Raw genomic sequence first — 27,280 nt, 5'->3', positions numbered from 1 at the left:
ACCAGGCAAGGACATGGGACTAGGACACCTGGCAGCGCTGAACCCCGGGGGGTGGGGGCGCGGGGCCAGGGTCTGCCTGAGGCTTTCCTGGGTCAGCGCGCCCTCCCCTCCTGCGGCTCCATGAGATGTGACTATTCTATCTGCTGGAGAACAGCTGTCCAAGGCCACCCCATGTCCTTCAAGGGGACTCTGAGACACTCTGGGCCGGTGGGACCTTCTGCGTCATCTGGACTTTGCCTCACAGGTGGGCGGGTGGGAGTGTTACACACAGGCCAGTTCTCTGACTTAGCAGAAGGGAAACAGTAATCAGAAGGTTAAACCCTGGGCTCCTCCCACACCTGTGCTGAGGAAACCAACTGAGTGGGCAATCCTCATGTGTGTACTCATCTATACGCATGTCTGCACACACCTGCACGCACACACACACGCACACACCGGCACACACAGGCCCATACCTGCACACCTGCATGTACACATACATACACACAAATATGCATATGCACTGTGTATGCACACAGGCACACACACAGGCACATATGCTTACATTTTTACATGCACGCCTGTGCACATGTGGATACACATGCAGATACACAGGCCTGCTCATGTATACACATATACACATACACACATGTATATACACACGCAACCATGCACATGCATGTGTGTACATGTGTAGAGTGTGTGTACATGTGCATATGTGTATACTTGCACACATGCCTGTACATAGGCATATCCCTGCAGGCACACACATGGCAACCATGCACATGCATGTGTGTACATGTGTACAGTGTGTGCACATGTGCATATGTGTATACTTGCACACATGCCTGTACATAGGCATATCCCTGCAGGCACACACATGCACCCGCCTGCATGTCCTCATCTACACACACGCGCACCCGCCCGCATGTCCTCATCTACACACACGCGCACCCGCCCGCATGTCCTCATCTACACACACGTGCACCCGCCCGCATGTCCTCATCTACACACACGTGCACCCGCCCGCATGTCCTCATCTACACACACGTGCACCCGCCCGCATGTCCTCATCTACACACACGTGCACCCGCCCGCATGTCCTCATCTACACACACGTGCACCCGCCCGCATGTCCTCATCTACACACACGTGCACCCGCCCGCATGTCCTCATCTACACACACGTGCACCCGCCCGCATGTCCTCATCTACACACACGTGCACCCGCCCGCATGTCCTCATCTACACACACGTGCACCCGCCCGCATGTCCTCATCTACACACACGTGCACCCGCCCGCATGTCCTCATCTACACACACGTGCACCCGCCCGCATGTCCTCATCTACACACACGTGCACCCGCCCGCATGTCCTCATCTACACACACGTGCACCCGCCCGCATGTCCTCATCTACACACACGTGCACCCGCCCGCATGTCCTCATCTACACACACGTGCACCCGCCCGCATGTCCTCATCTACACACACGTGCACCCGCCCGCATGTCCTCATCTACACACACGTGCACCCGCCCGCATGTCCTCATCTACACACACGTGCACCCGCCCGCATGTCCTCATCTACACACACGTGCACCCGCCCGCATGTCCTCATCTACACACACGCGCACCCGCCCGCATGTCCTCATCTACACACACGCGCACCCGCCCGCATGTCCTCATCTACACACACGCGCACCCGCCCGCATGTCCTCATCTACACACACGCGCACCCGCCCGCATGTCCTCATCTACACACACGCGCACCCGCCCGCATGTCCTCATCTACACACACGCGCACCCGCCCGCATGTCCTCATCTACACACACGCGCACCCGCCCGCATGTCCTCATCTACACACACGTGCACCCGCCCGCATGTCCTCATCTACACACACGTGCACCCGCCCGCATGTCCTCATCTACACACACGTGCACCCGCCCGCATGTCCTCATCTACACACACGCGCACCCGCCCGCATGTCCTCATCTACACACACGCGCACCCGCCCGCATGTCCTCATCTACACACACGTGCACCCGCCCGCATGTCCTCATCTACACACACGCGCACCCGCCCGCATGTCCTCATCTACACACACGTGCACCCGCCCGCATGTCCTCATCTACACACACGTGCACCCGCCCGCATGTCCTCATCTACACACACGCGCACCCGCCCGCACAGCTCTCCCCACATTGCTGGGGAAGACCGAAGAGACATGCTTCCAGCCCTGGGCGTCCCTCCAGTGGAGCCCCCCCCCCCACTTCTCAGCTACTTGCTGATGCTCACCTGTGTTGAGGCAGATCCTGATGGACTGCTGGGGCCAGAAGAGCCTGAAACTCCCTCTCAGGGAAAGCCCCGGAGGGCCTGCCCTGTAGCAGCCCAGGGTGCGGGAAGACCCCGAGCTGGCTCTCTGCGCACTGTATAGAGAGAACTTACTGCAAGCTGGGGCTGAGCCGGGCATTGCATCTCAGGGATGAGTCACGTGCCCTCCCTGCCCAAAGGAGCCCTGGAACAGGGGCTGCTGCAGATGGGGAACCATGGAGGGGCTGCCTGGGGCCTTGGGGGCACAGAGGACGAGGGCCCAAAGGCATGGAGGAAGGACGGGGAGTTGGCGGCAGGAAGCAGGGAAGGGTATCCAGGCAGAAGGAACTGCAGGACAGACACAGGACTGAGGGAGCCAGGAGGGCTGGGTGCACACAGAGTGCGGAGCAGGGGCTGGGGCAGGCCTACAGGGCCTGGGTGCTGTGGAAAGCAGTCGGGCCCCCAGCCAAAGGTCACTGGGGAGCCAGAGGAGGCTTTTGAGCAGAGGGAGGAGGTCAGATGTATGTGGACAGCTCTGAGACCCACAGGAGGTAGGAAGGTGTCAGGACAGAGGTGAGCCAAGTGCTGTGGGGGTGGGGTGGGGTGGGGTGGGGTGGGTCCCACTCCCAAGAGGGGAAAGAAGGGTGGGGTCCTTGGAGACAGGGGCTTCTGGAGACCCCTCAGAGAACTCGGTACATCCCTAGGGATGGAGACAGGGGCTTCGGGAGACCCGTCAGAGGACTCGGTACATCCCTAGGGATGGGTGGCACACGGGCTGCTGTGTGAGCCCTGGGGAGGGGCAGGTGGCAGGAGCGTGGGGTGGAGGTGGCAGTGCTCTGGCCACAGCCCCGAGGCTGGTGGAGACTCTGGGTTGGGAATGCCCAAGACGGGCAGTCTGGTCTGGTGGGACCTGCAGCACTGCAGCCTCCAGGGCAGGGACTGTGCCCACGTTTCATGGGGTGGTAGGGAGCAAACCTTGAGTTGAATCTTGGTTGGAGCCCAAGGTGGGGTGTGTATTTGTTCTAGGACAAGCACGTGTCAGCTGTGGGGATGGGTGTGGAGGGCTATCCAGGACATGGCAGTGGCGGGAGTCGGCGCTGTGTGGCCACCTGCCTGGCTGCCGCTACAAAGCAGAGCCCTTGCTGGAGTGCAGAGCCAGACAGGCTGGGGGCGGGGGTAGCCAGGGGAGGCTCGGAGGCTGCTCAAGTCACCCTTCTGCTCCCTGCACCCAGCCAGGGTCTGTGTATCTGATTTAGCAAATCCAGGGTCCCTGTTCAATCTAAGTTTCAGACAACGAATAATTCTTTAGTCTGCATGTATCCTATGTAATACTTGAGACATACTCTGGCAAAAAGAAAAATTAGTTTATCTGAAACTGGCTCGGGGTGTCACTGGCTCCTGCTCCCAGCATTTAGCTGGCTGAGTCCACAGCAGGGCAGTCATTGTCATTGGCTGTCCACAGCCCCTCCTCCCTACGCCAGGCAGTCAGAAGCCCCTCGCAGGTTGGAGTGAACCTGTCCCTCTGCTGAAGCTGGGGCCTTCTCTCATTCAGAAGTGAAGAGGTGCCCCCCAGGGGCTGTGCCAACCCAGGCAGAGGGCGTGCAGCGTGGGACCCGCTGTCAGGCCACTCCCAGATTCTAAGCACGTTAGGGACTCATAGAAGACAGAAAAAGAATCTTCACATCAAAGGCCCTGCCAAACCCCGGCTGGCACGGGAGCCAAGCGGCCGGGCACCTGCTGGGCTGGGCAGGCCCTTCCCGCCCTCCCTCCAATGGAATTCCCCAGAGCCTGGCCCTGCTGCCCTGGCATGGTGCCTGGCAGCTCAGGTGCATCTTGCTGGGATGATAGTGCTTCCGGGACTTGGCAGCCAGGAGCACCTGGAGCCCCCAACAGCTCCCTCAAGGGCGGGTGGGCACCCGGTAATCAGTGGATTAGTTGCTGGGCAAAGAGTCTCTTGGGTTCCGGCTTTGATGGGGCAAAGAAAGAGGATGCCTCTGTGGTCTGGGAGTGCCAGGGGAGGGGAGGGAGGCAAGATGCACCCCTGGGGCTCCCTCCCCAGCCGCCAGGAGAAGGCAGTTCCCCAACAGGCGCTGGTGGGGGGCGTACTGGCATCCTCTCCAAGGGTAGCTGGCTAAGGCTGGACAAGCATTCTGGGCGGCCATGGTGGGGCAACGCTACTGGATGACAGGTCACTCCCCTGAGGGAACTGGGCTCAACACACTCCCCAGCCAACTCTTGGGTGCCCCTCTGTGCTCTTCCCAGCCCTGCAGAACCCGCAAACCTGGCACCTTCTCCAAGCTGCCTAGGCCACTGCCAGCTCCTATGTCACAGAGAAGACAGAAGTCATAGGGCACAGTTGCCACCTTCCCAGAGCCCTCCCGCCCAGGCTCTGCCCAGCCCCGTCAGGCTGTCCTGGGCAGTGCTGACCACTGGGAGGGGCCCCTTCATGCTGCTCCCTTGACAGATGTGCAGATGGAGGCTCAGAGAGACACAGCCAGGTCTCATGAGGGTGCTTAGGGGCTCCTGCCTGTTTTTCTAACCACCCCACGGCTGCCTGCCGGGTGCCTGTTCCCAGGGTGGCTCCCACTGCGTCCTTGCCCCACAGCACCTCTTGCCCTTCGATCACCATGGAGGCGAGTACACACACGTGTGCCTGAGTGTGCATGTACATGTGTGTTGAGGAGCCATGGGCGGGACCCTCGGGAAGTGTGTGGCACCAAGTCGGGGGCCCAGCTGTGACGAGGGGTCCCTGCTAACATGGTGGCTGCTGCTGTCCTTGTGAGGACCCCACAAGCCGACAGCTACGATCACAGAACCACCAAGCTTTGGAAGCTGCAACACTTTCCGAGGTCTGCAGCAAACTCACTCAGAAGCCAAACCTATTTTGGAGGCCACATTTGGTGACCATGACCGCAGGCCCCACTCCATCAGCTCAGGGAGCAGGACCCTGTGCCTAGACTTCTAGGGACAGAACTCACTCCTCCTTTGGTCCAAGCTGGGAAGGCCCAGTCATTGGAGGCTTGGTCTCTCCCACCTGAAAGAAAGTTCTAGAATTCCTGGTGGGATGGGCAGAAAGACTTTGAGGGCAGGTGGAACAATGGGACATCAAACTGCCTTCCCCAGTGTGGGCAGCCAGCTCCTCACTCATACCTGCCTTTGGGTTGCAAAGTCCTGCCATGCCCACCAACCATTCCTTTGGAGCACTGCACTTAACCTGCAGTGCCCTGGGAATGCCCACCCTGTGTTTCTGGGAGAAAGTGAGCTCTGTGTGCACAGCTCCTCTAACGCCACCTGCACCCCACACCCCCGCAGACCCTCCAGAAGGGTGCCTCTCTACGGCACACACGTACTTTCAAAGCATGTCGGCTTCACCCGCTTCAAAGCTCACGTTCATGAAAGACATTGCAAAACTCAAACCAAACAGTAAACAAATTAAGACATCTCTAGGACCTAAAAGGATTTCAACACAATGTGAAAAATGTTGGCAAAACATGAAAGTGGGCTTTGTGAGTTTTGAGGAATTACTGAGCTGTGAAAATGAGGCTCAGGCCGGGTGGAGAGGAAGCCCATCTATGTGTGCGTGGTCCCAGCGCCTGCCCAGGGCCCTCCTGTGGCGTGAGCAGGACCTGGGCCATGGCGGTGCCCCCAGCAACCAGGTCCCCATTCCTGGAGTTCTGGTCTGCTTGGGGGAGCTGCAGCTGTGCTTCCTTCTGTCCGCTGTGGTCCTGCTCCAGCCTTCTCTGATGTTTCTTTCAGGCAGATGTCACCCACCCCTTGGGACTTCTCCCCGGGTCGCTAGCCCAGACCCTCCCCTTGGCTCAGGTGGTTCCATTTCTGCCCCTTCGCTGCTGGCCCTCTTCTGAGGATGCCCGTGTGTCTCCAGGACCACTGCTCCAGTCCTTGGTGTAGATCAAAGCTGCCCTTCACATGCGGCCTGAAAATGTAGACCGGCCGTCTTCCGGGCTGGGCTGCCACCTCCACCGCCTCACCCGCAACAGAAGCCCTGAGTTTTTCAGTAACCACGTTCCACAAACACCTCCCGACTGCCTTCCAGAACACACAAAGATCAACAAAGCTCAGAATCCAGTCCCGATGTCATGTCATGAAGAGCAGGTAGTCCATCAAAGGGATGGGCCCCGTGAGTGAAGGGTTGAGACCCCACCATGGTGTGAGGCGTTCCAGGCACTCCCGTCACGGCCCGAACCAGGCTGCAGGCTCCATCCCCACGGGGCAGGCACGGAGGAGGGGATTCACGTGGACGCAGGGACACCTGTGGACGCCCTAGCTCAGCCACTTACTGCTGCGTGTTTGTGGCCAGGTCCCCGAACCTGAGCCTCAGTTTCCACACCTGTGAGATGGGTGTGAGGTGGAATTGCCAACCAGCTGAGGATGTGCAGTCACAGACCACCTTCCAGAAATCTCCAAAAGGCTTTCCAAAACAGGAAGACGAGGAAGGCTGCCATCAGCAGGAATTCCAGGGCTTCCAGAATGAGGCTGTCAGGAGTGAAGGGAGCCGTGCTCCACACACAGGGCAGGGGCCAGGGCTGCCAGGTCTTGTTTATCTGGGAGCACCAGGCTGCCTGCCTGCACCTGGTCTGGGCACCCAAAGGCAGAGCTGCTCCTGCTTAGGGTCTGTGGCAACTGTCCCCCTCAGTGGGTGCTGCTGGGGGCTCTTCTGATTACTGGTGGGCGGCTTCTGGCCTCGCCTCTTCACCCACGGTGTAGGGTGTGGGATGGAGATGCAGGGCCTCTGCCCTCCTTCCCCTCTCCCCGCTCCCCCAAGCAGCCTGGGTTGTACCTCCACTAATAAACACCAACATCCGTGCCCAGTGTTGGACCCAGACAGATTCCCCTGGGTTCGGCCATGGGGCGATTCTCTGAGTGACACATCATGATCAGCTTCGTGTGGTCCTGACCTTATGGTAATGTTAGCCCCCAGAGCCAGGGGCCGGGCTATGGCACCACCCACCCAGGCGATTTCTGTCAAGATGATTGACTGCCGTGCCATCCTGGGTGCCAGGTAAACATTCTCCTTTCATGCTTAAAATCACAGCACGGGTTCACCTGCTTCCTACTTGGACCTGTGATCTGTGTATGCTTCTTTTCAACAAGTTTCTAGTTGTCCCCTCCTGGGTCTGGCCCTACACTCCTTCCCTCCTTCCCAGAGGAAGAAAACACACCAGCTCTGCAGGCGACAACGCTCCCAGCTCTCCCATCTTCCCATCCCAGGAGCCCCTCGATCCTGCTCTCTGGGGCTGTCAGTCCTGTCCCACCTCAGTGGCTGCTGCACAGGAAGATCGTCCTGGCCTGGCCCCGTGTCTCTGCCTTCCTCATCTCCTGCAGTCTGTGTATCTGTCACTCTTTCAGCGTGCCATCCCTGGACATACTTTGTGCTCCGTGGGCTCCACAGCCCCCAAAGCCCCTCTTATGCCCTCGCTGACCCCAGACAATCTGGGCTGGCTTCTCTCTAGGACAGGCACCAGTTCTCATTCCAGAACTTTCCTTATGGTCATCTTTGGGTGGAGCCACCACTTTAGTTCTGATTTCCTGCATCTGGTTGAGTACCCGGGCTTGTCAGTGCACCCCAGGGACACCGCCTCGTCCAGGGCTCCCACATGTCTCAGACTGACGGCCAGACTGGGTCATATGACCAGCACTAGCCAATGAGCTGTGAGGACACGGGAGCACAGGGAGAGCTAGGCTGAGTCGTGTGACTGGCACTAGCCAATAAGCTGTGAGCACACTTGAGCCCAGGCCCACCTAGGCTGGGTCATATGACCAGCACTAGCCAATGAGCTGTGAGGACACATGAGCACAGGTCCAGCTAGGCTGGGTCATGTGACTGGCCCTAGCCAATGGGTTGTGAGCACAGAATCAGGTCGGCCGCTTCCTGCTGCTTCCCACTGTGTGTGCTTCAAGGGGTAGCCGACACAGGACAGGAAACCTTGTCTGACTTGATATGAGAACTAACCCAATGTGGCAGGAAGCCACGGACATGTGGGACCTGTGCATGGCAGCGGCCAGTGGCCTTGTTCTGCGGGGGCGCTGCGTCCATCACTCGCCTTCAGAACACTGAGCCCTCCTGCCTCCTGATATCCAGGGCTGCCGGTGGGAAATCCCAGGCTGCGCGGCTCCTGTGTGCTTCGAAGGTAACTTTCCTTTGCTCTCGCCCTCCTTGGTCTCAGCGCCCCTTCAGTCTGATGAGATCTGGGAGGTTTTCTTCAAGGCTTTCTCTGAAAGCCTTTTTGGTTAGCCAGATATAGACTCTCCGGGGTTGATTCTGTCTCTTTTCATTCTACATTCTAGAAGATCGTCTTAACTTTATTTCAGTCATGTTAATGAATGTCTTCTTTTAATGCCAGCAATTGCATTTTTAATGTCCAAGCTCTCTGTCTCATTAGTAGCATTCTTTTTATTTCATAAGTGCAGTATCTTCTTGAATACTTCTGAAGACAATTGTAACTTTAAAAAATTCCTTTCTGTTTCTAGAGCTAGCTCAGTTTCTTTCAGCCTATCTTTATTTTCTTTAGCCTGACTCCTGCAGTTTTCAGGATTTTTGTCAAACATCCAGAGACCCTTAGCTGGAGAGGATGGCATGGGTGACATGCGCAGCTGGCCAGGTACGCTCTGGGGCACTTAAGCACCTTGGTGAAGTATCATGAAGAAGACGCTGTAAATTGGACTTGGTGTTATCACAGGAGCTTTAGGATTATGGTGTTGGTAGATCTAGGATGATAATCTCCAAAATGCACTCTCCAACCCACTGCAGGGATCCTTTCTTTTGTCACCTCACTTTGTGATTTAGAATGCAGGGCCCCCAGGACAGCAGCCTCTCCATGGCTCAACAGCTGTTAGGAGACCTTGCCTAGTTGACGAGAAAGTCACTTGTGGTGCCTTTCCATCCAGGGTGCGCGACTCTGCTCTCAAGACCCCCTGGAGGTCTGCTCCCCCTTCCCCAGCTCATCCGTTAGATGCTTGGAAGTGACTGCCTATGCCTCCTTTCAGGATAAAGCCTCAAGCCCTGCAATTGTTCCTTGTGTGATAACGTTTCAAATCCCTTCGTGGTTCTGGCAAAGCTCCTCGAACATGCTCCAATGTGCTGGGGCTCTGCATGTGTGAGCCTGGAGCCAGCAGGGCACACGTTCATGTTACGGCACCAGTGTGATTCCGATGACACGTGACTGGTGTGGAGCCCCGGGTATTTCCATGGGAACTGCTGTCGGCCGGATCACCTGTGCTCTGCAGCTGCGCCCAGGTCCACAAGCCACCCTTTCTTTACTGCTCGATGTCACCATTTGCCTTTTTTTTTTTTTTTGAGATGGAGTCTCACTCTGTCGCCCAGGCTGGAGTGCAGTGGTGTGATCGCGGCTCACTGCAAGCTCCGCCTCCCAGGTTCACGCCATTCTCCTGCCTCAGCCTCCCGAGTAGCTGGGACTACAGGCGCCCGCCACCACGCCCAGCTAATTTTTTTTGTATTTTTAGTAGAGACAGGGTTCACCGTGTTAGTCAGGATCGTCTTGATCTCCTGACCTCATGATCCGCCCTCCTTGGGCTCCCGAAGTGTTGGGATTACAGGCGTGAACCGCTGCGCCCAGCCCACCATTTGCCTTTTTAGCCACTGTACCCGCGTGTCGAGGCCTCCTTGGGAATCCCAATTTCCAGCCCATATCATGGTCTTGGCCCCGGCTTGCAGCTGCTTTCACATCTCAAACCTCACCAGCCTAGTCCGACTCCAGGTCAATGACTACTGGTCAGAAGGGGCGTCCCTGCTGAGCCCTGTGGCCACACTAACCCATGACTGAAGGCTCCTGAACCCTTCTTCAGGTCAGCTGTCTGCACACCAGCATGTGGCCACCAGCCCAGGACACCCTTGTAGTTTCCCAGAGTCTTAGCAGCATGCACGTTGCGGTGAGAGCACTGCGCAGGGAGCAGTAAGACAAGGAACTTGTGCTCAGCTCTGTCCTGTGCCACATCAAACCAAGCAACAGGCCACATTGCTTGGCTTGATCCCAGTTCTGCCACGGGCAGAGCCCTCCACTGCTCTGAGCCTCTGTGTCCTTGTGGGTAACAGAGACCAGTGGCAGCAAGCCCTCTCAAGGTCCTGTAAGGGTGACGTGGGAGGATGCGGGCAGAGCTCTTGGCACAGGCGCTCTACAAAGTCGAGGCTAAGCCAGTGTGAGCTGCTGCCACCGTCTACCTCCTGAGGCTGTTACTAAGGCCAGTGGCTGGAAGGAATCTGGCTCACCCCCAACCCTAGTGCACTGAGCCTCACTCTGCCCCCGTGCCAGGAGGCTCATCCCGCCTCTTCCTGGATCCCAGGCACGCTCATCTGTTCCATCCACAGCACTAGCGAGCTCGAGGTGTGTTCCTTCTGGCACTGCTGGCTCCTCACCTGGGTACCTGCAGCTCATCTGGGCGGCCACAGCAGCCTCCCAATGGCTCACTCCCTCCCAGCCACCGACCAGTCATTATCGTGCAGCCCTGTCAACCCCATGAGGGCAGGCTTCATGTTTCACTTGCAGCCTGTGGCTCTGGATGGTGACCCTGCTGCCTACTCCCAGCCCCGCTGCCCTGCAGGTCCTTTCCCACTTTCCCAGCCCTCACTTCCTCCTGGTGAGGCCTGGGAAAGTGGGGGGTGTGCTCGCTGATGTCTGCTCTCCTCGTGCCTTGAAAATCCACGTAAAACTGCCCTTCCCCACTGGACCATGAGTGCCCGAAGGGTGGGGCTGTGGCCACCTGGATGACGCTGTGCTGCAGCCTGCCGGTTGGCTGAGCACGGGGCAGCCCCAGTGCAATTCTCTGCACATTAACACGTGTGGGTGGCTGGTCCCTGTGAGCCGCGGCTCATGGTCCGGCCCCTGCGGGCTTCTCAAGGTGGTCACACTCCCGGTTTCCTAAGCTGCTCTCACTCCTGCCGGGTGGAGGGGCTCCAGGAACCTGTGATCGCTGAACTCCATTTTCCTCCCTTCTGTTTGGAAGCTCATTCCCATGTACTACCTGCAGGCTTGCCCTAATGAGATGTATGTATGGAATGTTATGTATGGAATGTATGGAATGTTCCAGAATGCCTTCAATCATTTCAGCGTAAAGCCCCACCCACCACATGCACAACCTCTTGTCTAATGCAGGGGTAGCTTGGCAAGGCCTGACTGCTGTCGCTGTGTTTCCAGACTCCCTGATGGGGGCAAGGGGTCCGGGCATCAGCATCCGCTATGGCTCTGCCCCTGTACCAGCCTCACTGGGATGTGGCATGAGGGCAGCTCATGTGGCAAGAGTGGCCTGGGTTAGTCTCACTGCCTCGGGTGCAGAAGGCCCTGAGAACATTTCTGCAGTGGAATGAGTCGCCAGGTCAGGGGGCACAGAAGATTCCGGAAGGACACGAGGGAGGTGTTGTCTTATGAGAGGCACGCTTCTAGCAAACAGTGGGAGTGCTGTCACCGGCACTACAAAGCCCCCAAGCTGCCCCCTCGGAGAACTGCAACTCACATAGAGGCTAAGCCCGAGGTGGGAGATGTGCCCCCACCTGTCCCATACCCCGCACCTCTGCTCCGGTCACAGTCCTATGCACACTTGCTGGGAGCAGGCAGCACGCTGTCCCCGCCCCTGGAGGTGGAACCAGCCGAGGGACTCTTGAGGCTTGGAGGGGAACGCCACATGCTGCCCCGACCGGGCCCCCACACTGGCCTGGGTCAGAGCCAAGCTGCCCAGCTGCCCCCAGGCCAGGGCCCTGACACCCATACAGACTCGGATTAGACCGCGGGAGCTTCCGAGGGGACGAAGGGCCTGTTCTGAGCCTGGGGACTGCTTTATGGAGAACACCACACCAGGGTGGGACAGAGCCAGGGTGCACCTCCTGCCTCATTTCCGGGCGCCTGGACTGTCCCTGGGCACACAGAGGCTGCCAGGCAAGAAGGGCTCAGACGCCAGGCAAAAAGCCTGTGCCATAGAGGGGCAGGCCCTGCCTGGGTTTTGGGGTCACAGGTGCAGAACAGCACTAGGTTTGGCTCTCGGTGGACCCCCAGCGCACATCACCTGTCCTGCAGGTGCACGTGGCAGACGCAGTGGCCAGCGATGGAGAGGCGGGGCTCATGCCGGGGGCCTTACCGGGAAGGACTGGAAGAGCTGGAAGGAGCCCAGGAGCCGGATGTAGAGGTGCGAGTGCACCTTTGTGGAGGTGCCGTTGAAGGTGTTGGCCACCACCAGGAACGAGTAGGGCCCCACACTGAAGAACTCCCAGTCGTAGGCGCCAGAGGTGGCAATGGTCTGATTGGCCTCGAAGAGCCGGGTTGCCGGGTTCCACTTGTAGATGACGCTGTCGATGTTGTGGTTGTCTCCTGGAACCAAAGGACTGTGCTGGGGGCAGGGAGGCAGATTCCACAGCCCCATGGTAGCCCTGACATAGCCAGAGCCCAGTCCAAGTCCCTGCCCTGAGGACCACAGGCCCACGAGGGCAAGGCCAGCTGTTGGGGACATCCCTTCTTACCTTTAGCCTCTCACCCTCAGCCCCTTTCTGACTCCACCTCTGGGCCTTCACAGGTGCCATTCCCATGTGGAAATGCTTGGTGGCCCCCATCGCCCTTGGGACAGGTGTACATCCCCAGGACCTTCCCGTGTCCTGGAGGTGGGGCCCACTGTGTCCTGGCCCCACCGCCCATGGCTCCTCAGCGTCCCCACAGGCCAGGCCTTCCCACGCACTGCCACCTCTGCCTGGAGGCTCCTCCCTCTCCACTGTGGAGCTCCCCCATTGGGTGGGTTGTGGGCTTAGGGGAGTGCAGAGCTGTGGAGCCTGGGCAGGGTTGGGTCTGGGGGTCCTGCAGGTGGGGAGATGCCCTCAGACCTGGGCCGGCTCCTGGAGCTACAGGATGGCAGGTACTTGTGGTGGTCACTCAGGGCATTGTCCTGGCCTGGAAAGCAGGTGTCCCAGTGCCTCCCAGGCCGGTGCTCCTCACTGTCTCTGCTGGCACAAGGGAGGACAGCTGCCTGTCCTCAGGAAACAAGGCCATGGAGGCCATCCAGATCCCATGTCCTCGGCAGCTGTCCTCCATTGCACACCTGGCCAGGCCAGCTACCAGGCCAGCATCGCTGCCATGGGCCTGGGCCCATACCCAACATCTGCCCTCCCTGTGCTGGTCAGACCTTTCCTGCGGGGAGATTGCTTAATCAGTCAGTCATGGAGGTAGTCAGTCAGTCACTTGTCAGTCAGTCAGTTATTACAGTTGGTCAGTCAGATAGTCATCAGTCAGTCAGTCACTGAGATAGGTAGTCAAGTAGTCAGGTAGTTGGTCAGTCAGTCGGGTAGTCAGTCGGTCAGTCAGTCAGTCAGCCAGCCAGCCAGCCAGCCAGCCAGCCAGTTAGTCAGTGAGGTAGTCAGTCAGCCAGTCAGTTAATTTGTCAGTCAGATGGGTAGTTGGTCAGTCAGTTGGGTAGTCAGTCAGCCAGCCAGCCAGCCAATTAGTCAGTGAGGTATTTAGCCAGTCAGTCAGTCAGTCAGTCAGGTAGTTAGTCAGTGAGGTGGTCGGTCAGTTGTATCAGTCAGTCAGGTAGTTGGTCAGTCAGTTAGGTAGTTAATAAGTCAGGTAGTCAGGTAGTCAGTCAGTCAGGTAGTTAGTAAGGTAATCAGTCAGCCAGGCAGTTAGTTCGGTAGTCAGTCAGTCAGGTAGGCAGTCAGTCATCAGTCAGTCAGTCAGTGAGGTAGTCAGTTAAGTCAGTGAGATGGTCAGTCAGTAAGTCAGTCAGTTAGGTAGTCAGTCATCAGGTAGTTAATCAGTCAGGTAGTCAGTCATCAGTCAGTCAGTGAGTGAGGTAGTCAGTTGTCAGGTAGTCATTAGTCAGCCAATCAGATAGTCAGGTAGTTAGTCAGTCAGTCAGATAGTCAGGTAGTCAGTCACTCAGTCAGTCAGCCAGTCAGTGAGGTAGGTAGTTAGTCAGTGAGGTAGTCAGTCAGTTAGTTTGTTAGTCAGTCAAGTAATTAGGTAGTCAGCCAGTCAGTTCAGTGGTTAGTCAGGCAGTCGGTCAGTCATCAGTCAGGTTGTTAATCAGGTAGTTGGTCAGTCAGTCCGCCAGTCAGTCAGTTAGTCAGTGAGGTAGTCAGTCAGTTCGGTAGTTAGGTAGTCAGCCAGTCATCAGTCAGGTAGTTAATCAGTCAGGTAGTTAATTATCAGTCAGGTAGTCAGTCTGTCAGTTGTCAGGTAGTCAGTCAGTCATCAGTCAGTCAGGTAGTTAGGCAGTCAGTAAGTAAGGTAGTCAGGTAGTCAGGTAGTTGGTCGGTCAGTCAGGTAGTTGGTGAGGTAGTCAGCTAGTCAAGTAGTTAGGTAGTCAGTCAGTCAGACAGTCAGGTAGTTAGGCAGGTAGTCACTGTCAGTCAGTCAGTCAGTCAGTGAGGTAGTCCATCAGTCAGCCAGCCGGCCAGCCAGTCAGGTAGTCAACTAATCATTCAGTCAGTCAGACAGGTAGTTAGTCAGTCAGATAGTAAGTCAGTTAATGAGTCAGCCAGTCAGGGAGTTAGGTAATCAGTTAGTCGGAGAGTCAAGTAATTAGTCAGGTAGTCAGTCAGTCAGTCAGTCAGTGAGGTAGTCACTCAGTGAGTCAGTTAGCCAATCAGGTAGTTAGGTAATCTGTCAGTCATACAGTCAGGTAGTTAGGTAGTCAGCCAGGTAGTTAGGCAGTCAATCAGTCAGACAAGTAGTCAGTAAGGTAATTAGTCAGTGATGTAGTCAGGTAGTCAGTCAATCAGTCAGTCAGGTAGTTAGCCAGTTAGTCATGTAATTAGTCATGTAGTCAGTCATCAGTTAGGTAGTTAGTCATCAGTTAGTCAGTTAGGTAATTAGCTAGTCAGTCAGTCAGCTAGTCAGTCAGTCAGGTAGTTAGGTAATCAGTCAGTGAGACAGTCAGTCAGTCAGTCAGTAAGGTAGTCAGGTAATTAGTAGTCAGAGAGTCAAGTAGTCATTCAGATAGTCAATCAGACAGGTAGTCAGTCAGTCAATCAGTCAGTGAGGTAGTCAGCCAGTAGTTAGTCAGCCAGCCAGTCTGGTAGTTAGATAGTCAGTCAGATAGTCATTCAGGTAGTCAGTCGGTCAGTCAGTCAGTCACTCTTTGAGGCAGTCAGTCAGTCAGTCAGTCAGTGAGACAGTCAGTCATTCAGGTGGTCAGTCAGTCAGCCAGTCAGGTAGTTAGTCAGATAATCAGTCAGTCAGGCAGTTAGCTCGTCAGCTAGTTAGTCATTCAGGTTGTCAGTCAGTCAGCCAATCAGGTATCAGTCAGGTAGTCAGTCAGTCAGAGAGTCAGGTAGTCAGTCAGTAAGGTAGTCAGTCAGTCAGTCTGTGATGTAGTCAGTCATTCAGGTAGTCAATCAGTCAGTCAGGTAGTTAGTCATGTAGTTAGTCAAGTAGTCAAGCAGTCAGGTAATTAGTCAATCAGTCATCAGTTAGGTAATTAGGTAGTCAGGTAGTCAGTCAGTGAGTCAGGTAGTTAGTCAGCTAGTCAGTCAGGTAGTCAGTCAATCAGTTAGTTGTTTTCAGACAAGGAGGGAGGATGGCAGGCATTCTGTGCTGGGAGTCAGTCTGGCAGTCCATGTTTCTAGGGTGGCTCTGCTGTGGGCAGGTGCCCCAGGGACAACCAGTAGATATCCGTCCCTCAGACAGTGAGGAATAGTCCAGAATGCATGTTCACCCTGTGCTGTGTGCGGCTTATTGATTTTTAATAAGATACATATTCACCCTGCATGCAAATCTTGCTCTGCCCCTGGAATGGTTGCCTCTGAGTATAAAGGCCACACCTGCCCTACCTTCCCGGTGGTTGGCCACCGCCAGGAAGTGCTCCCCATCCACCTCGAAGGCCTCCCAGTCTCGGGCGCTGTGTGTGGCAATGCTCTGATATGGGGTAAACTTCAGCTTTCTGTGGCTCCATTTGTAAATGACAGAGAACTCCTGACCCTTTTCATCTGGTTCAAAATTAGCCACTGCCAGGAAGATCTGAAAGAGAGTAAACCAGGACCACGTGGTTCTGCTTGGGTCGGTGCCAGGGGCCTGGTGCTGAAGGCTTCTGAACATCAGCATCTCTCTCCAGATCCACGGCTGCTACGTGGTGCAGGGACAGAGGACCGAGGCCCCCGCATTACAGGTCATCATGGTGGGATGGGCGCAGAGCTGGTCATTACATTCATCAAGACCCTTGAAAATGTCCATATTCTTTACCCAATATTTCCACTTCTATTGCTATCTGAAGGCAAAAAACACAAAAGCCAAAATTCCCAAATTCAGGAAAAGCTTCATGCACAAAAATGTTCTTCATAACCCAGATGACCAGAAAAAACTTGTCACAACCTGTTCTCCCGTGTTACAGGTGTGATCACCACGCAAAGCTGTGTCAGGGCAATGTGTGTAAAACATGAACATGGCGCAGTGTGCCCAGGGCTCATAGTGCAGCTGCGTGAACATACAGAATGAAGGGCAAGGTGCATGGTTCATGGACAATGTGCTTGGAGGCAAGGACACGACATGAACCTACATACTCGCTTGGATGATGGAACGAAATATTTTCCCCTTTGCTTTTTGGAATTTTCCAATTTTTCTTTGATGCAAAGTTTTTCTTTATAATAAAAAATTAAAACCTTATGATGTCATCAATCAAAAAAAAATAGTTATGGTTATTCACCCGCCATACTGGATGCAAACGCAGCCTGCATGAGGGTGACTATAAGCCACAAGAGAGCAGTTTCTATCTGCTGTGCTCACTGCTTTAGCCGTGTGTCCAGACAGGGCCTAGTGGGTGTGCTTGGCACATTGTAGTCCAGCGAGTGACTATTTGGGGGCAGTCAGGAGGTGCTGTCTCCAGGACATGGCTGCGTGGAGTCCAGGGAGTGGACGGAGCTGGGAAGAGGAAACCCCGTCCTTCCCATTGTGATGTCAACCATCTCCCAGACACACCACCTCGACCCTCTGCCCAGAGCAGCCCTGACAGGAAGGTGGCTGCCAGCCTGCGAGGTCCCACCCGTGGTTCCCCTGAGCCTGGCCTCAGCCTTGCGTGTGGACATCACGTGTCCTCGACATTTGAGGAAAGGAAGGATCAGGAATGTCCATCTTCTAATGTCTTTCTGAAATGATTTGTGGGTTCTTGACCAGCTCATGTAAACACTCTCAACAGGTTTTAAATGTAGTGATAAGGGGTCTATGTAGAACCGGATGGCATCTGGGAAATGGTCTGGTCTTCCATTTTGTGGGAGCTGAGCAGACTGTCTCAAAGTCACATCCTGGATTTAGGGTGGTGGGCTAATGTGTGTGACTCTGTGAGCCTTTTACCACCTGAACGAGGTGTTGACACCATGAGAAACTCCTTTACCTGCAGAATCAGTGTAGGGGCCCCGCCCGTGACTCGGGGCTTTCCAAGTGAAAGGGGATGGAGGAAGTCACCGAACACAGACTTGCCTTTTTCCCGATGGTGAAATGCCTCCAGGCCTGTGCTTGGTGCGTGGGGATGTTCTGATAGGAGACGAACTTCCCTTCCGTCCACTTGTAGACTGCGGATGTGGCTTTGCGGTTGGCTGTGGCCACGAAAAGCCCCACCTGGGGGATGCGGAACACCTCGATGCCCAGGGTCTCTGAGTTGGTGAACAAGTTCTGATGCTCCTCCACGTAGTCCAGTCTTTCTTTGGCTTGTGATAGAAACATTGTGACTCGGTTAAGACTTCTGAGAACGGAAAGCGAGAGTAATCCTCGCGGGAGCACGATCCCCAAGCCCCAAGCCACAAGCCACGACTCCTGCGCCTCGGCCTCGGGCATCAGTTTTCACATTTCACTCTCACAGGAAAGGCCTGTCAAAGGGAGGCCGCTCACTGCTGCCAGGGGCTTGTGATCTGTGCAGCCCCCAGTGATACCGACAGGATGACGCTTACACATCGTGGCCTTGTTAAAAGGCTCACTGCTTCTGTGGCAAGTTGTACCCTTGATAATGTGAAAGAGAGTTAGCAGCTCACACATGCGCTAGGCGGAACCCGTGCCCGTTTCTCACGGGTAACCCGTCTGGAGCATCTATCGTCACCTCCACTCACCTCCCCAGCAGCGGGAACAGACTGCTGAGAAGGCTTGCTGTAAAAATAACCTTTCAGGCTCTTCATCTCCTTGGATTTCATCTCTGATCTAGCGGACAGGGAGGGTGTGGGCAGAGGCGGCGGCCAGGCCACCCTACCAGGGAGGCTGCAGGGAGGCAGGCATTGTCTTCCCATAGATTGGGAAGAGGTACCAAGTGATGCCCAGCCCTGTCAGCCCATGTGCCATGCCCTGGAGGTTCACATTTCCAAATGAGATGCACAGGCTCGAGGCTCCTGGTGGGGCGGTTTCCCGTCCTGAGTGATGCCTGCCCTGAGGAGGGCCCGTGGCTGGGAGTCCTGCGGCTCTAGGGAGGGCAGTGTCCTGGCTTGCTGGCCATCCTGGCCGCCCCTTGCTTTGGGGGTCAGTACTGACGCTGCCTGTCACTCTCAGAAGTGCCCCAGCCTGACGGCCAAGCCTGAGGTCATTCAGAGGTGGCTGAGGTGCCCCCTTTCCTAGCCTCCACTCCCAGTCATGCTGTGCCAGAGTGGCCCTGCATGCCGATGCCCCGGGTGCAGGGCTGCCTCACCTGCTAACACGGAGACCCACTCGTTGCCAACACACAGGTACAGCCCCTTCCGGCTAGCATCAAACCAGAACTGGGCGTCTTCCATCTCGGTACACGGTGGCCGGGGTCCCAGCGTCACTCGAATGTTGGTTTCTGAGGGGAAGACCAGGAAGATGAGTATCTAGCAAGCCAGTGCCCCCCAAGGAAGACAACGCAGGAGGAGGCCCCAAACCAGGCTGCCCTGCCTCAGCCTCTGCAAGCGGGCCTGGAAGGGTCCCTGCAGGCACCTTGGCACAAGCCTGCCACATCGCAGGTGGGGAAGTGAGAACCTGGCCTACTGGTGATGAAGGACATCGTGATGCCCCCTATATGGTCAGCCCACCCTCTGTCCACTCTGGAAGGCATAGCTTTCCATCCCATTGAGACGGAAAAGCCCTGTTCCTCTGGGAGTCCTCAGCGATTGCACATGGTGCGGTCTCCTCTCGGGAGGGAGTCCCTGTTGACACTGGTGTATCTTAACTACGGCTTGGCTTGGATCTGTGACAGTTTGATCCCATCACTTCCAGTAGTCACACCCCACTGTGGGTCCTAATTCTGCCACCTCTTGACTCTACGTGGGACATCTGTGCACCTGCCAGCCGGTGCTGGCCTGTGGTGTGACACAGTATACCACACAGCCCGGATGTGTTGGAGGTGGGGGCTCCCCTACCTGGTAACAACTAACCCTGAGGCTCGGGGGCCCGGCTGTTCTCCACCTCGCTGTCCCTTGGGGTGGCCGCTGAGCAGTGGGGATGTGGCGGGGAGGGGCATTTCAGATTCTCCATGGCGGTAGTGTGGTTTAAATAAATACAGTCACCCTTGTAACTTCACACAAGAGAAAGCCAAGTGGGGAGGCCCTCTGGGCCAGGGGGATTGTGGAAGACGTGAGTGTAGGGCCAGAGTGGGCCCGACTGGGGCGTGCTGGTCTAGATAATGGTGGGACAGAGGTGGGGTAGGGAGAAATGGCCCAAACGCTGTCCTTGGGGGGTAAAAGGGGATGAGGGATGTCAGATAGCTCTGGACAAAGACTTTCTAAAGTAAGTTAGGCCTGCTGTCTGCCTGGGTTCCCCAGGAAGGGGCTGGATGGCTGTCATGGGAGTGCTTGGAGGGGAGGGCAGGATGACACTGGCCTGTCTGATGGTGCCGCCTGCCTTCCTGGGGGTGGGCCCCAAGCATCTCCCTGGCCATTGTGACCGCTGCCCCCGGTGGCAGTGACGAGAGGGGCAAGCACATGGTGGGGGGTGCTGAGAGCTGAGCCCTGAGTTCCTGCCTGGTGTGAGACCAGGGCTCTCGCGTCTGCCTTTGGTGCGGGGGCCGGCGGCCCCCCTACTAACCGTAGGGATATTTTAGCACCTCGTTATCTTCTGGCTTCCCCGTGAGAGCCTGCAGGACCTGTGGGATGGACAGCACTGCCAGCGGGGCATTCCTGCTGGGACACAGCCTTGGGGTGGCGTCTGAGCCGGGCAGCAGGACCAGCTGCCTTACCAGGCCCTGCGGAGAGAGGGACAGTTCCTTCAGGCCCACGCTGCTGGGGAGGGACCCGCTGAGGAGGGGACCACTGGGCTTGGCCCATCCAGACCCCGGAGGAGGGTGGGGTGGATGGAATCTAACCTTTTGCAGAGGTAAGTGGGAAGAATTTACATGATGGTTACTGACGAGGCCGTGGGAGCAATGGTGAAGAATTGCCCCCCCTTCCGAGGGAACTCACAGAAGGGTTTGTGTGAACCTGGAGTGACTGGCTACTCTGCTCATCCAATAGCCCATCCACCCATCTGTTCATCCATGCATTCATCCATCCATCTGTCCATCCATCCATCCATCCACTCATTCACCCACCACTCATCCATCCATTCCTCCATCCACCCATCCATTCATCCATCCATCCATCCAACCCATTCACCCACCACTCATCCATCCATTCCTCCATCCACCCATCTGTTCATTCATGCATTCATCCATCCATCTGTCCATTCATCCATCCATCCACCCATTCACCCACCACTCATCCATCCACCCCTCCATCCACCCATCCATTCATCCATCCGTCCATCCATCCATCCATCCATCCATCCACCCATTCACCCACCACTCATCCATCCATTCCTCCATCCACCCATCCATTCATCCATCCATCTGTCCATCCATCCATCCATCCATCCACCCATTCACCCACCACTCATCCATCCACCCCTCCATCCACCCATCCATTCATCCATCCGTCCATCCATCCATCCATCCATCCATCCATCCACCCATTCACCCACCACTCATCCATCCACCCCTCCATCCATCCATCCATTCACCCATCCATTCATCCGTCCATTTAGCCATCCATCCATCCAACCCATTCATCCATCACTCATTCATTCATCCCTCCATTCCCCCATCCATTCATCTTTCTCTCCATCTGTTCATCTCTCCACCCATTCATCCACCCATCCATCCATCTATCCATCCATCCATCCATCCATCCATCCATCCATCCATCCATCGTCCATCCCTCCATCTGCCCATCCACTCATCCATCTGTCCAAACATGCATCAATAAATATTCAGAGCATCTGCTATGTGCCAGGCATGGCTCTAGCCACCGGACTCAGCAGGGAACAAAGACCTCTAGCCTCATCGAGTGAGGTCCCTGCTCACACGTGAGTGGAGACACAGGCACTGAGCAGACACACAGCTGGCCTGAGAGCAGTCAGCACTACTGAGGAAAGACAGCTCCAGGGAACGGGCTGCAGGGCAGAGTGTGGGCATTGGCTCAGTGTGGTGGGGGCAGCCTGAAGAGGACCGTTGGGCAGGGACCCAAGACCATGAGGGAAGAGGGTGCCAGGAGGAAACAGCGGTGTGAAGGTGCTGTGGCAGAGACTCCACACACGCTGTGCCTTCTTTTCCCAGTTAGCACATTCAAGGATCTGTTTAGAGCAGTAAGACAACCGGCCTGGGGCAGTTCCATCCCACAGCACGGGTGTTGGGAGGGCAGCCCCTCCATACTCACCGTGAACAGGCCTTTGGCTCTCCTCCGGCTGCCGACGAAGAATCGGGCTCCTCTCACCGACAGGGTGGCCGGGAAGGGCACATCGGCCATTCTGAAAATATCAGAGGACAGTGTTAGGGCCACAGGAGAGTGGTCGCACCAGTTTACTCACAGAAGGAGCGGGAATGAGCCCCTCACTAAGCAGCGTGCACCGTGCCGTGGCTGCCACACAAAGGACGGCACACGGCCGATCGCCTGCACAGCTCTGGAGGCCAGTAGCCTGGATCAAGCTGGGGCAGGGTTTCTCCGAAGGCTCCAGAGGAGGACGCTTCCTCGACTCATCAGCTTCCGGTGGCTCCAGGTGCTCCCCGTGACCTGTGGCCATGTCACTCTGGTCTCTACCTCTCCCCTTATCTGTCTCCTGGTAAGGGTCCTAGTCGCACTGAAGCAGGGCCTGCCTCACTCCAGGATGACCTCAGCTTGACTTGATGACTGCAAAGACCCTGTTTCCAGGTAAGGTCACGTTCATGGGTGCTGCGTGGACATGAATTCTGGGGGGCACTTCACCCCAGGGCCAGGGCCTTCTGCAGAAGTGTGTGGTGACATGCTTAGTGGTTCTTCTCCATCTCACGGTGAATGTGCCATGGCTTCAACCTGTACAGGGTCCTCCGGCCCACTCACCCTCCCTCCACTGAGCTCCTGCACCATCACCCGGCCTGGGGTGCTGGGACACATGGCTTCAGGGCAGGAGGAGGCTGGTGACCCACGAGGGTGTCAGGAGCAGGCGGTCTTGATGAGTGAGTGGAGGCTGAGCACCGGAGATGGAGCAAGGTGGGTGGCCACTGGGGGACGGCGTGGCTAGAGCTCCTGGGCAGAGGAGCAGGGGTGCCTTCGGGCTTGCCTCCCCAGCCCACGCTGCCACTGTCTCTTGTAAAACGTCTGCTCCTTCCAGTCTTTGCCATCTGGCTGCAGCTGGCCATGGTGAACTCAGCTCCTGCCCTGCTGTCCCAGAAGGCCCCGTCCTCTGCACACAGCTTGGCCTCTGCTAGGGTCCAGGCTTCTGGCCCCTGAAGCCCTGGCCTGTACCCTCCATGGCAACCTGCCAAGGGCTTAAGTTCTTCCGTGGCCACAATCGGCTCCAGGCCTGTGACTCCTCATGTCCCACCATCTCCCCCAGGAAGTCCACTTTTAAAACATTCGGGGAACATTCCTAATCATTATGCTTTCCACCCTAATTTCTTCCTTTCTCCTGAGGAGGCAGGTGAATGTCTGTGCAGGCCTCAGGCGCTGCCGCTGCATCATTCCTAGCTGCTGTGGCAAAGCCAGAGTCAGGCGGCATTGATGTCCAGCCAGAAGGCCTTTCGTTACGGGGTGGGAAGCCGCTGCCAGGCCAGGTTGTCTTCCGCCCGCCTGGCACCTCCCTGGGAGACTCTCAGCTCTCGGGACCTGAGAACTCATCACCCTCCTGAGGGCCCGAATGAATTTGGGGTAGGGTGGGAGAGAGGCTATGATAAAAGTGTGTTTAAACTAGCTGCATAATAAAAATACTTACAAGTTTCGTAACAAAACAGAAGATCCTACCTTTGAAAGTAATATTTGAAGGCTGGGCGCGGTGGCTCAAGCCTGTAATCTCAGCACTTTGGGAGGCCGAGATGGGCGGATCACAAGGTCAGGAGATCGAGACCATCCTGGCTAACCCAGTGAAACCCCCGTCTCTACTAAAAAAAAAAAAATCTAGCCAGGCGAGGTGGCGGGCGCCTGTAGTCCCAGCTACTCGGGAGGCTGAGGCAGGAGAATGGCGTAAACCCAGGAGGCAGAGCTTGCAGTGAGCTGAGATCCGGCCACTGCACTCCAGCCTGGGCGACAGAGCGAGACTCCATCTCAAAAAAAAAAAAAAAAAGTAATATATGAAATAATACTTTACTATTTAATAGATTTAATATAAACTGGATCATTTGCAATTAAAAAGACAGAAGCGCAGTCCTACTCCACAGTGGTAGATCCTGACATTGGTAACCAACTGGCTGAGCTATGGGGACTGAGGGCTCCTGTCCAGGGGACCTACTGTCAGGCCACAGAAACCAGGTGACGTCAAAAACGAGAAACAAACTAGGCTTCCAAAAGCCCCCATTGTGTCCAAGGCTTCAAAGGATAATCTTGTACTCATTTGGAGTTTTTGTCAATATTTGCTCCCTCGTCCGCGAGGAACCTGCCATGTGGAGTCCAAGCCAGGCCTGGGCCTCCAGCCTGGAGGTTGGGGAAGGAGTTACTCCGACTTCCTGCGGCTGCCTGTTGTGATGTTAACGCCCTCTCCACAGTGCTGGTCCCCTGCCAAGTCCCCTGAGCTACTTGTAGAAAAGGAGTGTGCTTGGTGTGATCGTCCTTACCTGGTTCTAAGCCGCTGAGTCTGATGTGCAGCGGGTTTTGTGTTTAAGACATGGAGAAACATTAAAATCTGGGTTTTGACAGCAGTGTGCTTCATAAACTCTCCCTGGATTCCCTTTCCAGCCCAAATCCAGGGCATCACTCACCACCTGCTCTCGCCAATGCCCACTCTGCCCACAGATGGTGAGCCTGCCTCGCCCCATGCAGCCCTTCAGAGGTTGGCAGGGAGCATGACCTGACCTCCCATGGTCAGCCCCTGCCTCATGAAAGGCTCCTGCTCCCTGGGCGGCTCCTGCCCCGTGGATGGCTCCTGCCCCGTGGACGGCTCCTGCCCCGTGGATGGCTCCTGCCCCTCCGCCCTGTGACTCCTGGCCCTGGTCGGCTCCTGCAGGCATTGCCCGGTGAGCATGGCTGAAGGACGCCCGGCCTGGCAGGACTCTGTGGGCCGCAGGTGCACCCTCCCCGGGTGGGTACCTACATGTCCACTGGGAGGCCGCAGTCCGTGGTGAGGGAGAAGATGCCTGCAGACACAGCCAGGACCAGTGTGTGCCAGCGACTGTCCACCAGGGCCGGGCTGCGGAAGGACACTCGGGTCTGCCAGGCACCGGCCGTGTCCTCGCGAAGGAACAGGAAGTGCAGCTGGGCAGGCGAGAACCGCAGGCCCAGCAGCAGCAGGTCGCTCTCCTCCGCCACCACCGTCAGCAGGTACTCGTTCCTCTGCGGAGACAGGGCCAGACTCAGGACGGGACGGGGGTAGGGGTCGGGCATGGGGGCGGGGCAGATGGGAAGGGCAGAGGTGATGAGCACAGGTGGTGAAAGGAGAAGGGGCTGACTGGAGGAGCGGGGCGAGGCGAGGGGGTACGGTGGATGGGAAGGGCAGGGCAGATAGGGGCCCTCTAATTGGCCCTCTAATAGGGACGGATGGGGTTGATGGAGGGCTAGGGCTGGTGCGAGGGGTGGGGCCGGTGCGAGGAGTAGGGCTAGTGTGGGGTGGGGCTGGTGTGAGGGGTTGTGGCTGGTGTGAGGGGTTGTGGCTAGTGTGAGGGGGTGGGGCTAGTGTGAGGGGGTGGGGCTGGTGTGAAGGGGTGGGGTAGGTGTGACGGGGTGGGTGGGTGTGTAAGGGGGTGTAGCTGATATTTGAGAGGGTGGGGCTGGTGTGTGAGGGGTGGGGCTGGTATGTGAGAGGGTGGAGCTGGTGTGAGGGGTGGGACTGCTGTGAGGGGGTGGGACTGGTGTGAGGGGGTGGGGCTGGTGTATGAGGGGGTGGAGCTGGTGTGTGAGGGGCGGGGCTAGTGTGAGGGGTGGGGTGGGTGTGAAAGGGTGCGTGTGTGAGGGGCAGGGCTGTTGTGAGGGGGTGGGGTAGGTGTGGGGTTTGGGTGTGCGTGAGGGGCGTGGCTGGTGTGTGAGAGGGTGGAGATGGTGTGAGGGGGTGGGGCTGGTGTGTGAGGGGGGTTTGGCTGATATGTGAGAGGGTGGGGCTTGTGTGTGAGCCATGAGGCTGGTATGTGAGAGGGTGGAGCTGGTGTGTGAGGGGTGGAGCTGGTGTGAGGGAGTGGGGCTGGTGTGAGTGGGTGGGGCTGGTGTGAGGAGGTGGAGCTGGTGTGGGATGGGTAGAGCTGGTGTGAGGGGGTGGGGCTGGTGTGTGAGCCGTGAGGCTGGTGTGAGGAGGTGGAGCTGGTGTGGGATGGGTGGAGCTGGTGTGAGGGGGTGGGGTTGGTGTGAGGGGGCGGGACTGGTGTGTGAGCCGTGAGGCTGGTATGTGAGAGGGTGGAGCTGGTGTGGGATGGGTAGAGCTGGTGTGAGGAGGTGGAGCTGGTTTGGGATGGGTGGAGCTGGTGTGAGGGGGTGGAGCTGGTGTGAGGGGGTGGGGCTGGTGTGAGGGGGTGGGGCTGGTGTGAGGGGGTGGGGCTGGTGTGAGGAGGTGGAGCTGGTTTGGGATGGGTGGAGCTGGTGTGAGGGGGTGGGGCTGGTGTGAGGGGGTGGGGCTGGTGTGAGGGGGTGGGGCTGGTGTGAGGAGGTGGAGCTGGTGTGGGATGGGTGGAGCTGGTGTGAGGGGGTGGGGCTGGTGTGAGGGGGTGGGGCTGGTGTGTGAGCTGTGAGGCTGGTATGTGAGAGGGTGGAGCTGGTGTGTGAGGGGTGGAGCTGGTGTGAGGGGGTGGGGCTGGTGTGAGGGGGTGGGGCTGGTGTGAGGGGGCGGGACTGGTGTGTGAGGGGTGGGGGTGGTATGTGACAGGGCTGATGTGTGAGAGGTGGGGCTGCTGGGCCAGGGGCAAGGCTGGCGCCAGGGAGTAGGGACTGGCTTAGTCAGGAGCACGGGTCCATGGTAGAACCAAAGGCACCCCCACACACTAGGATGGCTAATGCCCAAAGAACAGAATGTGTTATGCTGGCGACAATGTGGAGAAACGGGAACTATTGTGCACTGTTGGTGGGAAACTAAAATTGTACAGCCACTGTGGAAAACAGTGGCTCAAAAAGTTATAAACAGAATGACCAAATGATTCAGCAATTCCACTTCTGGGTCCATTCTCAAAAGAATTGAAAGAGATGCTTGTACACCCATGTTCATAGCAGCTTTACTCACAATTGCCAAAAGGTAGAAGCAACACAAGTGTCCATGAACAGATGCATGGGTAAACACAATGAGGTCCATCCACACAGTGGAGTATCAGCCATAAAGAGGGAAGGAAATGCTGACACACACTACAACATGGATGAACCCTGGGGATGTTCCGCTTATATAAGGTCACTAGACTGGTCAGATTCACAGAGACAAAAGGTAGAATGGTGGGTGCTGGGGCTAGGGGGTGATGGGGAGTGAGTGTTTAATGGGTGTGGAGTTTCAGTGTTGGGAGACAAAGAAGTTCTGGAGATGAATGGTGGTGATGGCTGCACAACAACATGAATGTCCTGAATGCCACTGACTGTATCCCTAAAAATAGTTTCGATGGTAAATTTTATGTTATGTGTATTTTACCACAGTTGAAAAACAAGAATGAA

General features: G+C 56.7%; 1 protein-coding gene across 1 annotated transcript in view; it reads right to left on the bottom strand.

Moving 5' to 3' along the window:
• The window catches only part of TSPEAR (thrombospondin type laminin G domain and EAR repeats), a 226,175-nt gene that overhangs the window by 12,211 nt on the left and 186,684 nt on the right, over positions 1–27,280 (bottom strand). Inside the window, exons 3-9 of the mRNA XM_015446788.4 lie at positions 24,759–24,997; positions 21,917–22,007; positions 20,253–20,409; positions 18,901–19,032; positions 17,712–17,938; positions 16,073–16,259; positions 12,394–12,623 (exon numbers count right to left, since the gene is read on the bottom strand). Coding sequence (XP_015302274.3) covers positions 12,394–12,623; positions 16,073–16,259; positions 17,712–17,938; positions 18,901–19,032; positions 20,253–20,409; positions 21,917–22,007; positions 24,759–24,997 — 1,263 coding nt within the window. The remainder of the gene's footprint in view (positions 1–12,393; positions 12,624–16,072; positions 16,260–17,711; positions 17,939–18,900; positions 19,033–20,252; positions 20,410–21,916; positions 22,008–24,758; positions 24,998–27,280) is intronic.

Source organism: Macaca fascicularis, chromosome 3 (genome assembly GCF_037993035.2).
Source record: "Macaca fascicularis isolate 582-1 chromosome 3, T2T-MFA8v1.1".
Classification (NCBI taxonomy): Eukaryota; Metazoa; Chordata; class Mammalia; order Primates; family Cercopithecidae; genus Macaca; species Macaca fascicularis.
Note: the sequence above shows the minus strand (reverse complement) of the source record. Positions and strands in the feature narration are given on the sequence as shown.